This window comes from Uranotaenia lowii, chromosome 3 (genome assembly GCF_029784155.1).
Source record: "Uranotaenia lowii strain MFRU-FL chromosome 3, ASM2978415v1, whole genome shotgun sequence".
Classification (NCBI taxonomy): Eukaryota; Metazoa; Arthropoda; class Insecta; order Diptera; family Culicidae; genus Uranotaenia; species Uranotaenia lowii.
The window spans coordinates 191,491,185-191,504,123 of NC_073693.1; the positions used below are offsets into that span (position 1 = coordinate 191,491,185).

At 40.5% G+C, this 12,939-nt stretch overlaps 1 protein-coding gene across 1 annotated transcript in view; it reads right to left on the reverse strand.

The window, feature by feature from the left end:
- LOC129758377 (neuroligin-4, Y-linked) overlaps positions 1–12,939 on the reverse strand; it is a 260,978-nt gene that overhangs the window by 121,203 nt on the left and 126,836 nt on the right. Inside the window, exons 3-4 of the mRNA XM_055755884.1 lie at positions 8,461–8,622; positions 8,167–8,364 (exon numbers count right to left, since the gene is read on the reverse strand). Of these exons, the coding sequence (XP_055611859.1) occupies positions 8,167–8,364; positions 8,461–8,622 (360 nt within the window). The remainder of the gene's footprint in view (positions 1–8,166; positions 8,365–8,460; positions 8,623–12,939) is intronic.

Genomic DNA, 12,939 nt, shown 5'->3' on the forward strand with positions numbered 1-12,939 from the left:
CTGAATGTTGCCCCTCACGAGGATTGGGAGAGACCAACAAAACAGCCGTCAACAGCGCTGCGGAGAACGCCATCGGGCATGTGGAACGAACACGAGAAGCCTCTCCCAATGCACGATGAGTGAAGTTAAGGAAGCCATTCGTCAGCTGAATAGCAACAAATTGGCTGGAATTGATGGCATCGCAGCTGAACTCATCAAAATGGGCCCGGACAAGTGCCAACACCGGTTTATGGTCCGAATCTGGTACACGAAACAGGTACCGGAGAAGTGGAAGGAAGGGGTAATATGCCACATCTACAAGAAGGGCGACAAATTGGACTGTGAGAACTATCGAGCGATCACTGTCCTCAATGCCCCCTACAAAGTTTTGTCCCGCCGCCTTACGCCACAAACAGATTCTTGGGGAGTCATCAGGCCGGCTTCATGGAGAGACAGTATTCGAACCGGATCTTCACACTACGGCATATCCTCCAAAATGCCGTGAACACCTACGCACCATCTATTCATCGACTTCAAAGCCGCATACGAAACGAACAATCGTGACGAGCTATGGAAAATAATGGACAAGAACGGCTTCTCCGGGAAGCTGACCAGACTGATCAAGGCAACGATGAATGGAATGCAATGCTGTGTGCGGATCTCGGGTGAATTGTCGAGTTCATTCGAATCGCGCAGGGGGCTTCGACAAGGTGATGGTCTATCCAGCATGATGTTCAACGTGGTGCTAGAAGGTGTTATTCGAGTAGCGGTGGGCGAAATGTGGGGCACGATTTTCAACAGATCTAGTCAACTTATCTGCTTTGCCGATGACATTGATATAGTCGTGTAATGTGGTTTCATTTCTGTATATATAAATAACGATTAAAATCGAATAGAAGACTTTTCTGTAAATATTATTAGATAAGTTCACGTTAATTATTCATTGTTATTGTTTATCAATATTGTGCCGTTCTAATGAAACGATCAGTCGACATGCTTTCCGTCATTTTGCTAAAGCCATATAATCTGTTGTTCAAGATTTCATGCAAGCCTTTATTCTACTTTCGCATACAACATCCGCTTTCATGACTCAAGTGATCAAGTGTCACCTCTCGAGATTCTTCTCAGAGATCCGAATAGGTTCGGTAATGAAAGGGGAAGATGGCTTGTTGTGGAAGACACAAGGAGATTCCCAATGTCATGCCGAGAGCATAGCTGGTGTACCCGAACTCAGGTTCGAAAGTTCGTTGACCGGATTCGTAGGTCATCGGATTTCCCCTCCAAAGGTCAAAGGATTTTCCTACTTGCGACCTAACTGAGGATCCATGGAACGAAGCTCGATCACTTTGATCCAGACCGTGGTTTAGGCTGTAGCGAGGATTGATTCCATTATTTGTTTTTGTTTCGCGAATGTAGTCTAAAAGTATGAAGTGCCTCGAGAGTTATACGTTAATTGTTCTTGTTCCTTTTCCCATTAAAGCTAGGCTAAGAAAAGACTAGGTAGTGTTGTGCGTGTTACACCCGTTTTGCGTTGAACCTTCGATCAAAAAGGTAAAAATTCGTATGAATTCTGTGTGTAAACTGTGTGTAGTTAATTCACATCGAAATGTCGTTCGACGTTTCTTTTAATAGGGAGCTAACACCACAACCGGTCTAGCGATTGCTAATCCAAACCGGAACTTCGCTACCCAAGCCACGGGAGGCTTCAAAGATTACCCGACGAGACCACGTCGGAAGCGAAACCGTCCGTTACCACACGGTTTTCCGTCAGCCGGTACGCCAAACATTCCGGCCAACTAAAATTCGCCACCTGATTCGTCGAAGAATCAGCTCCTGATCGTCATCACTATGTGAGGTCCTTTACCTGAACCAACAGCAGCCGCAGCAACAAAAACAACAACAACAACATAAGCTATCAGACAACGAGCCAGACAGCTCTGCTTCATCGGCATTGAGCCAAACACGGTACCGTGAGTATGAGATCCGAAACATAAATGCGCATTTAAACAAATATTCTGGCCCCTTGAAACATTTAAATCACACACAGTTTTGGAAACTTTCGTACTAACAGTCGCACAACGATTGAAAAAGACGCGTTTGAAACTGTTGCGGAAGTTTTGTAACTCCAGATGCCCATTTGTGAAAATCAATTTGAACGATGCTACTAAACAATACCGGATATATAATCGACTGTGCTATCGCCGTTATGTGGATCGTACTCAGAGCGAGCTTCGTCGCAATCCAAAAAAGTTCTGGAGGTTTGAAACTCCAAACGGAAGGAGTCCGGGCTTCCAGCTATTCTCAAATTAAAAAACCGTATTGCCACGTCACCTGCTGAAAAATGTTGCCTTTTTGCGACGCATTTCGCCAGTGGCTTTTTCAGTGGAATCGCCAACTGCCGATCAATTAAACGCCGCGGTAACACGATTACCTATCGATGTGCTGGATCTGGATGTTTTTGCTGTTAGCGAGGAAATGGTTTTAGAAGGAGAAGCTATCAATAATTTGAAGAATTCCACTTCAGCTGGACAGGATGGAATACCGGCATGCGTATTGAAAAAATGTCGCTCTTTGCTGGTAAAACCACTAACACGCATTTTTAATCAGTCTCTAGAATAGCAAAAATTTCCTACCATCTGGAAAAAATCGCTTATGAGCCCAGTACCCAGAAAAGGTGACAAGCAAGATGTTCTTAACTACCGCGGAGTCACATCGCTAGCTGCCTGTTCGAAAGTATTTGAGAGGATCGTCAACGATGTCATGTTTTCGACTTGCCGGAACTGGATCTCTGCACCCACAATTCAGCCTCTGTGCCAATTGCGGCATCATTGGTACAAGGCATCATTGGTACAAGGCATCATTGGTACAAGAAGATAACGCGACCGGTGCTGATTCGATTTGCTCCCACCGGCATTAACCTCTCAAGTGACCCGAATAGCGTATGTCTGAAAGAAACAAAATAAAAACGAATTCACGTCCCTCCCTATCGCATCACAAGACGAAGAAAGAAGGATAGAAATAAATACCGGCCAACACCAGGCAGCCAGCGAACCGAGCACTGTGCGTGTGAATGTAGCAAAAGCAACAACAAAAACATCCTTCTAATTCAATCCCTTCAATCCACCGGCAAACAACCACGGCTAAGCTGTGCGTGTGTATGTAGCAAAAGCAACAACAAAAACATTCCTTCGATTCACCGGCAAACAACCACCAGCCAAGCTGCCCGGCTTTAGCAGCTGTGTATATGTAGCGTGTGTATGTAATAGCAGGCAGTAAGCAAAGCACAGTACTCATTCAATGGGTTTCCCGTTCCTTCACTCCCGTTCCCTTTCCCGTTTCCATCGCAAGACAAAGGAATGCATTGAAAGAAGGCCAAACGCCGGGAGGCCGCCGTTGTGCGTTTTTTTTTGTGATTGATCAGTGACAGAAAGCCTATGACAAATATCCCTCATCCTGCATGAAGCGTGAATTGTACACTGGTTAAAATGCCGGACTGGCAAGACGCTTTGATTGGTAATATGAGTTCGATTCTCACTACGGCGCTGTGGTTTTAATTTTTATTTTCTTGTTTCTGGGATGAATTATCCAATAGGAAGGAAATCCCATAAAATGTTTTTCTTGTTTCGCTTGAATGTAGTGGTCATCGTTTTGGTTTAGAGCAGAGTCCTTATGCCAGTTACGGTTTTTCAAACATACCGTTTTCGGCACAGTGCACATTTCAGCGCATTATCGGCACAGAGATATGCTAAATAGGCATTGGATTTTTGCAACCTCTTCTATGGGTGTGAGAATCAGCACGGATTTTTTCCTAAACGCTCGGTAACTTCAAAACTAATGGTTTTCACATCCTTCTGCATATCCAACATGGATGGCGGGAAAAAAATCGACGCGATGTATACCGATATTTCGGCGGCATTTGACTCTGTAAACCACGATATTCTCTTGAAAAAATTGCATCGACTAGGTTTTTCCGAACGATTGTGTGCATGGATCAGAAGCTACCTAACGGATCGCCGATTGGCTGTAAGAATTGGTTCTGCGGAATCCTCTGACTTTATTCCAAAGTCTGGGGTACCCCAAGGTAGCAATTTGGGTCCTTTATTGTTTACACTATTCTGTAACGACATTAATTTGTTGCTCATTGGATGTGGAGTTCTCCTATACGCGGACGACCTGAAAATATTTTTAGTCATAAACAACCAAGCTGATTGTTATGAATTGCAACGCTTCTTGGACACAGTTGTGAACTGGTGCGCTAATAATTTACTTGTTTTGAGCGTTGCAAAGTGCTGTATTATCACATTTGGGCGTATGAAAAATCCTTTCATGCATCACTACAACATTCTGGGCGAGCAATTGCATCGTGTTGAGGAGATTAAGGATCTTGGCGTTTTGTTGGACAACCGTATGACTTTTAAGCGTCATTATTCTGTGGTACTCGAGAAGGCAAACCGAATGCTGGGATTCATTATACGTTTGAGCAAAGAATTCACTGATCCGATTTGCTTGCGAGCTTTGTATTGCTGCCTGGTGCGATCAATATTGGAATCTGCGAACCTGGTATGGTGGTCGTTTGAAGCTGCATGGACAGCGCGTTTTGAAGCAATTCAACGTCGGTTCGTGCGTTATGCTCTTCGTGATCTACCTTGGGAGAATCCATTAAATTTACCTCCATACGCACAACGATGTGCCCTGCTTGGACTTCATACGCTGTCGGATCGTCGTTCCATCGGTCAATCGATGTTCGTGGCAAAGATTCTTCGAAACGAAATCGACTGCTCCTGGTTACTGTCTCGCTGCAATATTTATGCTCCAGAAAGAACCCTGCGCAATAGGAATTGGCTCTCTCTGGAACCAAGAAGCACGCGATATGGCAGCAATGACCCTTTCCGTTCCGCAAAGTTATGTTTTTTACGTTATTTTAATATCTTCGACTTCAATGTATCGATTTCAACTTTTAGACGCCGCAGTGACTTAAGTGACCAATTAAGAACTTAGGAGTATCATGTTATGTACAAATTATATTAAGTAGATCATTAAGACACATACATACGTCAGATGATTTTATATTAAATAAACAATAAACAATAAACAATAAACTGATAGGGAGAGCAACAAAAAGGAACAAATAGAAACTAAACATGTAATCTTAAAATTAAAAGTCGACAACGAAATACATTTATAAAAATAGAAACGAAATGTAGTCGTTAAATAAAAATCAACTTGATGTAAATAGTTCTTCTCGTTCAAATAAATGTATTGAGTATTCTATCCCTTTTTTTCCGGGATTTTTATCCTTTAGGATGATTCATACCTTTAGTATTCTATCCCGTGATGATGTTGTTGTAAATTAAATTAGCTTTCCCCTGAACAGTTACGTCTGATTTGAAAGGTATTTCACGTGTTTTGTCCGCTTAGTTTCTAGAGTTTTTTTGTTGTTGGTTCATTTTCTTTCCTTTACTCCGGGTTGAACTGCTCGGCAAAACAGTTCCCTCGCTTACGCCTCTATTGTGGAAAGGAAAAAGGTAGGAAAGTGAGTTCCACCAATGACGAGATGCGCAAGCGGGTGCTTTTCGAGCGGATAGAACAATGGTTTGCGTCTCAGCTATCCTTTTGGCACGACGGTGCAACTGCTGGTCTATTTTCCTGGCATTCCCCTAATCATTCCGTGTCCTTTTTCGGATCCATTTGGACAACCCGCCCTGAGGTCGGGAGTCTAGCCGGGCAATCAACCTCGACGAGTGGTCCTCATATGAGGTGACGCGCAAAATCGCACGTGTTACAGTCGGTAGATCATCTGCGGCGATGGAGGAGATCTACCGCAAACTGAAACGCGAAGCAGGAAGGATTGGGTTGATGATTAATACGTCCAAGACGAAGTACATGCTGGCCTGCGGATCCGAGACCGACCGAACCCGCTTATCCAGTAGTAACAAGGTCACGATCGACGGCGACGAGCTGGAGATAGTCGAAGACTTTGTCTATCTCGGCTCACTGGTGACCGCAGGCAATGCCACCAGTCGTGAGATCCGGAGGCGAATTATCAACGGAAGTCGTGCCTACTATGGACTCTACAAGCAACTGTGGTCGAGAAGACTTAGCCCTCGCACGAAGTGTAACCTGTATATGACGCTCATTAGACCGGTTGTTCTCTACAGGCACGAGACATGGATATTGCTCGAGGATGACCAGCGTACACTCGGAGTATTCGAGCGACGAGTGTTAAGAACCATCTTAGGCGGCGTGCAGCAGAACAGAGTTTGGAAGCGAAGGATGAACCACGAGCTCCCGCGACTCTTCGACGAACCCAGTATCCAGAAGGTGGCAAAGGCTGGCCGATCTGGCGTATTTGGGATGCCTGAGAAGTTGGAGAACAGTTGCCATGGGGCGAGTGAATTGGAGGGGTATTGTTCATCAGCTTATATCGTGAGACGGAATGCCATGTAAATAAATAAAACAAATATTTCGGAAGAACGAATCAACCAGGTGGGCTCGTTTACTTACAGCTATTCCGGCATCCCTTTATCCATGCCTGGAGCTGGACGCTGATTGAACATTCTTAAATTTTTAGTTTTACGAGGAAACATATCTTACCTGGCGGCCACTTATGGAATTCGAACCCAAAAGTTTTCGTGCCGATACCGGAAATCGAACCCAGTACGCCTGGCATACCAACCATAATCGCGCCAGCCTATTCACTAGACCACCTCGGCGCAAACTGTGAAATGAGAACTCATATGTTCAAAAATAGTCAATGTCCAGAAGTCAATCTGTAGAATTTCTTCATTTTTGCCAAGACTTAGGGCACCCTGAATAAAGAATCGGGTTTCAAAGTTCATCTTATCATCAGGGAATCCAAAAATCGTTATCCTCCGATAGAATTTGCCGATCAAAACACCCGTGAAAGAGATTTTCATCCTCAAGAACACTATACCTAGCGCCTATCAACTTCAATTTTGCTCCCGATAAGTTGTGCTTTCAGATTCAAATGTATCGTCTCTAGTAACGTTAAGGATAAAGCAACAACAATTTGCTGGCACCCAAGGAGGACACCAACAATTGCTTGATGCACAAGGTGCCGGGCCGACCCGACCGGTAGACGCACCAACAAAAAATACCAAAACTACCAACAATTGCTTGATGACGCACAAGGTGCCGGGCCAGACCGACCGACCGGTAGATGCTACAACAAAAAATACCAACAATTGCCTGATGACACACAAGGTGCCGGACCGACCCGATCGGTAGACGCACCCACCAAAAATACCAACAATTGCTTGATGAAGCACAAGGTGCCGGGCCGACCCGAGCGGTAGGCGCACCATCAAAAATACCAACAATTGCACGGAGAGCACATCAAGAAATCTGATGCCCACTAGAGCAAAGTTCGAACGAGTTATCTTGATCGGCATTGGAAAGGGATGAGAAGCCATCAGTTTTTAAAATTTATCGCTTAGTGTTACACAAGTGATAAACCAGTTATCATTATCAGATCGGTTCGATTTGTTTCCCTGCTTATCATTCTAGCTTCAAGAGCATAAAAACTTGTTACTACAAGTTGTCAAAAAATGCCAAAAGCAGCGATTTTTTTTTTAAATTTTCAAAAAGATACGAGGAAAAAAGAAAATGGGATCAATTTTAATTTTCAAAAAGATATGAGGAAAAAAGAAAATGGGATCAAGGATCCTCATTCTGTCTTGTTAACTTAAAAATAACATAGCTTAATAACTTAATAGATTTTAATAATCCTAACATTTCCACGATTTGGGCGCAAATTGCACGGAAATGTGTACCTGCTTTTCTCATTTCAATATTGAATCTTAATAATATTAGGTATTATTATTTTCACAATTCTCTTGAATCGATTTCCATTTCCATGAATATAAAACAATCTGCGTTTGAAGAATGTTAATTTGAAACCTGGTATCAGAAAACATCAAATGAATCAAACATTAATCATTCCAACTCTGAAGCTAGGCTTTATATGAAGATCTTAATTGCATTGAACGGAATCTAGCATATTTTTCAGGATATGCAACATCTATCGCACAATCTCTAACCATGCCCCTAGAAAAGCGGATTCCGGAACTGCTACCTGCTACCGCAGTCATTTCGAGCGGGCATACCAAAATTCGCAAACCTACAGCACAAGTATGTATAGATAAGTACAGAGATGTTAGAACTTACCTTCTGGAACAGCGGCCGACGCGATGAGGAAGTGAACACAGGAAGCACCAGTGCCGTGGCCGGCCAACGTCACACTCCGGGAATCTCCCCCGAAGGCTTCGATGTTTTCCTGGATCCAATGGAGGGCCGCAATGATGTCCATCAGACCGTAATTGGCCGGTGCCTTCGAAAACCGGTCAATGTTGGCATTTAAAAACCCTGTGTGCAACGAAACGCCAAATGGTATACCATTAGAAACCCGTAATGAGAACTCTGAGAGCACCAAGCGGTAGCAAAATGGCAAACAATCCGTACCTAATATTCCTAACCGATAATTAATTGTAACTACTAGTATTTGCCCGAAGCTGGCAAGAACGGATCCATCGTATGGATTTCCACTATTCCACTCGTACGATTCGCCGTGGACGAACACCATCACTGGATACTTTTGAGCTCCGGAACTCTCCCGGGAACCGGCTGTAGAAAATAGAGGGAAAAAAGGGAAGAGAAAAGAAAAATACAGATCTATTAGTTGGATGGACTTTGCAAAAGTGTTGCGAATATCGATGAAGCAAATCGTACGGATTTTCCAACATCCCGTGTCTGTGCAAATAAAGAGTGCCTTTTCCTTTCATCTTTATCCTTTTGCGGAGAATCAAGGAGGATTCAGACCGAGCTCGGTTTTGTCAGTGGTGTATTAAAGCGTGCACGGCGAATATTGTTTATTATTTGATGTAGGAGGGAAACCAACGTTGGTTCATTGTGGGCGTTTCACTGATATTAAATGTACCTTTGAAAGGTAATTTTTTTTCACCAGTGGGAGTTATGAAGTTTATACGTGATTTTTTTTTTTGATTTTCTAACCCATTATACAATGATATGAATAGGAAAGATCCATCCAGCAGATGTCTTAAATGCTTCGTATTTATCATACAGCATTTCCCAAGTGGGTAACAATTTAGACTTGTTAGGCCAATGACGGAGTTTTATAAAAGATTAATAAAGTCTTCGTCATTTTAACACTTAAAGACATGACGTTTGTTTAAGTTACACTAAGGTCCAGTGCGAGAAAAAAGTGAACCGATTTTAACAAACTTTACTCCATCAAATGACTTGAAGTCTTAAGATTTTGTTTGTCAAACAAAACTTTTTAAAAGGTTTCTTTTTTTTGTTGATTGATTTTTTTTATGCTGGTGTGATATATTTATACGGCATGTAGGTACAGTGAGCGAAATAAGAATAGCACCACTATGTGTTTTGCTTGTTAAAATATGAATGTTTGAAAATCACCAAAATTTTCTTCCACAAATTGTTCTGAATTGTTTTACGGATAAATCAAGCATAAGTTTACTTATTTTGGACTTTGCAATTGGCGTTGAGGACCAAAACTATGGAAAAAGGGTGCGAAATAAGAATAGCGCCACTAGTGTTTTCCAACAAAAAAAAAGATTATTTCTAAAAATTTACCGTGTAAAAGAGAATAATAATGCTTCTACAAATTATTTGAATAGATAACAATATTTTTAGAAGTTTTCTACAATTTCAAATATTTTCAAAGGTTTTAAAATGGGGGTTAAAGAGATGCTCATCTAGCGTTTAGGAATTTGAAACTTGAGCTATAATACTTTATAAAACTGCTTTATTTCTTCATTATCATTCATTTGTATGATGCAAATTGACGAAACATAGATTTGAGGCTGAATTTGAAAAAAAAACAGGCTTCAAATTCAAAAATACTAATGTTTTTTAATAGTCAAACGCTTTTTTTCTAGTTTCAAGTCATAGATGGCAGCACTATCTTACAATTAAACCGAATTGATGCCCATTTTCGAATATCTGGGATTAATTCAGGTGTGCTGGATGATTTTGGTCAAGAAATAAGTACTTTTTACCGTGTGACCGCCTTGGAAATTCCAAGATCACAAAATAAAAAAATAATAATTTCATCAAGGACAGATAAAAGTGAATTTCTTGGACCGATAATCAGAATAATTTTGTACTTTCCGATGGAGCTTGACAATCCAGATAACTTGCAGTGATTTGAAATTGAATCGGAAGTTGAGATGAGCAGGAATTTTGACGGTAGTATATTCTTGTGCTTGTGATTTTTTTGCAAATCCGGAAAAGATTTCTGCAGCGTAAACTCCAACAAAATTGTGTTGAAAAACTACCTCGAAATGATGAATATGAGCCTAAATAAACCTGAAAAATCAATATTGAGACTTAATTTGGTTTTAACTGCAAGGTAGTGCTGCCATCTATGACTTGAAACTGGAAAAAGTGATGTTTACTGAAGAAAATTTAAGTTTATGAATTCCAACCTGTTTTTTTTTCTGATTTAAAATAAACCGAAAATGTTTGATTCATCATTTCACGTCTTTTTAATGAACAAAGTAAAAAGTTTGGTAAAGAATTACAGCTCAAATATCAAATTCCTTAGTTCTAGATAGCATCTCTTAAAAAACCATTTTGAAACCTTTGAAAATCTTTGGAATTCTGGAAAACTTCTTAAAATGCAGTTATCTATTCAAATAATTCATAGAAGCATTTTTATTCACTTTTACACGGTAAATTTTTAGAAATAATCTTGTTTTTGTTGAAAAACACTAGTGGTGCTATTCTTATTTCGCTCACTGTAGTAAACATGACGTAGAACAATATCACAAGACAAAGCAGGAAAGAAACAATAGAGTATTTCCTGAGACAGATTGTGGTAGGGTAACTTTTTGTTTATGTTTTGAAAAATGTTAACACCAACTGGTCGCCATTTTAGTCTTTGATGATAATGATGTTCAATGCTTTCTTTTAAAAACTTCTTTAATGAAGATCATTAACATACCTTCAAGTCTTAACTTGTTATGAATTTACAATTTATTAAATAAAGAATTTATATTCTCCTTACCAAGGTTCGCTGGCAAAACCAATAACATTGCATTGCTTATTTTATTTCGTTACTATCTAGTCATTGAACATGCGTAATGTTGTTGTTATGTTTACCCTACCACGATATGCCGAGGAAATGTAAACATGAGAAATCAGCTATTCGCTTGACAAGTGGGGAAATGCCCTATCAGGATATCAACGATTTCCTGAGACAGACGGGTTCACCTTATTGATGTTTTTGTTTTGAAAAATCATAACATCACAGTTGATTTTTATTTTGAACTGTGAAGATTAGATTTGTTCAATGATTTTTCGAAATAGAAATCTTGTTTTGTGTCACCGCTGGTTTATGATTTTTTAATTTAATGATTAATGGCATTTCGGTGAATTATACATTCTAATAGGAAGAATTTCAAATGAAAGTAATGAAAATTATAGACGGATAGATTAGATTTGGAAGCATGAAAGGTGTTGAAAATGAGCCAAGAGCGTGATTTGAGAAAACTTCTTGCCGCACAAGACCATTTGTCCCACATCGTATTATTGTCTAGAAGAAGCAAAGTCGATAGGCTGACTTTGCATCCATGTATCATTGTATAGATCAAGCACATGAAACTGTCAAAGTTCGCGAAGAAATATCTGGTTTGGCAAGCCATCTGTACCTGTGGCTTGAAAAGCAGCATTTTCATAGCTTCCGGGACTGTCAACCAAGAAATTTACGTGAAAGAGTGTTTGAATAAACGTCTGCTGCCTTTCCTGAAGAAACACGGTTGTTCTGTACTGTTTTGGCCGGATTTGGCATCTTGCCATTACGGTAAAAAGGCCATGGAGTGGTACGCCACCAACAACGTGCAGGTGGTTCCCAAGGAAAAGAACCCTCCCAACACGCCAGAGCTCCGCCCGATTGAGAAATACTGGGCTATTGCCAAGCGCAACCTAAAGAAGACCAAAAAAACTGCTAAGGACGAGCAGCAGTTCAAGGCAAACTGGCTTTCTGCGGCGAAGAAGGTGGACAAGGTGGCTGTACAAAATCTGATGGCAGGGGTTAAGCGTAAGGCCCGGCAATTCGGATTTGGAAAAGCGAAAGCCTAACTGAATATTTTTCCTTAATTTTATACTAATTAAACTTGAAATAGAAATTTAATTTGATTTTTAAAATAAACGATTTTACTGATTTACACGCGTTTTCCCTTGACCAAATTTTGACCGTATCACCCTTTAATCCACTTTGAGATGTCTAGAATCAGTTCTGATGGGTAAGGCTGATAGTCAAGAATGTTCCTAATTGACTGAATATATTTCTGACGATAATCGTTCAAGAAGTGCAAAAACTTATTGTAAAACTGTTTGTTATTTCGACTGCCTCAGTATTGCAACAAGGAAGGAATGGAAAAAAGTCTATCATCGGTATTTTTATACGGTTTTTACATACTAACTTTTTCGGTGAGTGAATTTTTTTTTAAATTAACGTAACGTTTCGGACTGGAGGACATCTGATGATGGGTGAAGGAAAGTAACCCGAAACGTTGCGTAAATAAAAAAAAGTTGTTTCACTCATCCAAAAAGCCAATAAGTAAAAACCGTATAAAATAAAGGAAGTAAGATTCTGTCCAGTCAAAAGTAACTGTAATAGCATTTATCAAGCAATAAGTTAAACCCGCCTATTTTAGAGCGGCATTAATTTAATAACTGATGAGTTCATATACGATTACGCCTTTTCGAAAACTGGGCACTCGAAAATTTGAACAAGAGATGGCACTGGTTAAAATCAATTTTCAACGTATTTTTTGGATGTCAGTATTTGAAATTTTACTCACTTTTTTTAAGTCTTTTTGTTCGTTCTCTGCGATAAAACGTAAGTTTTATGAATTTTTGTATGTATGTATGTATGCATGTATGGTTCCCCCATCG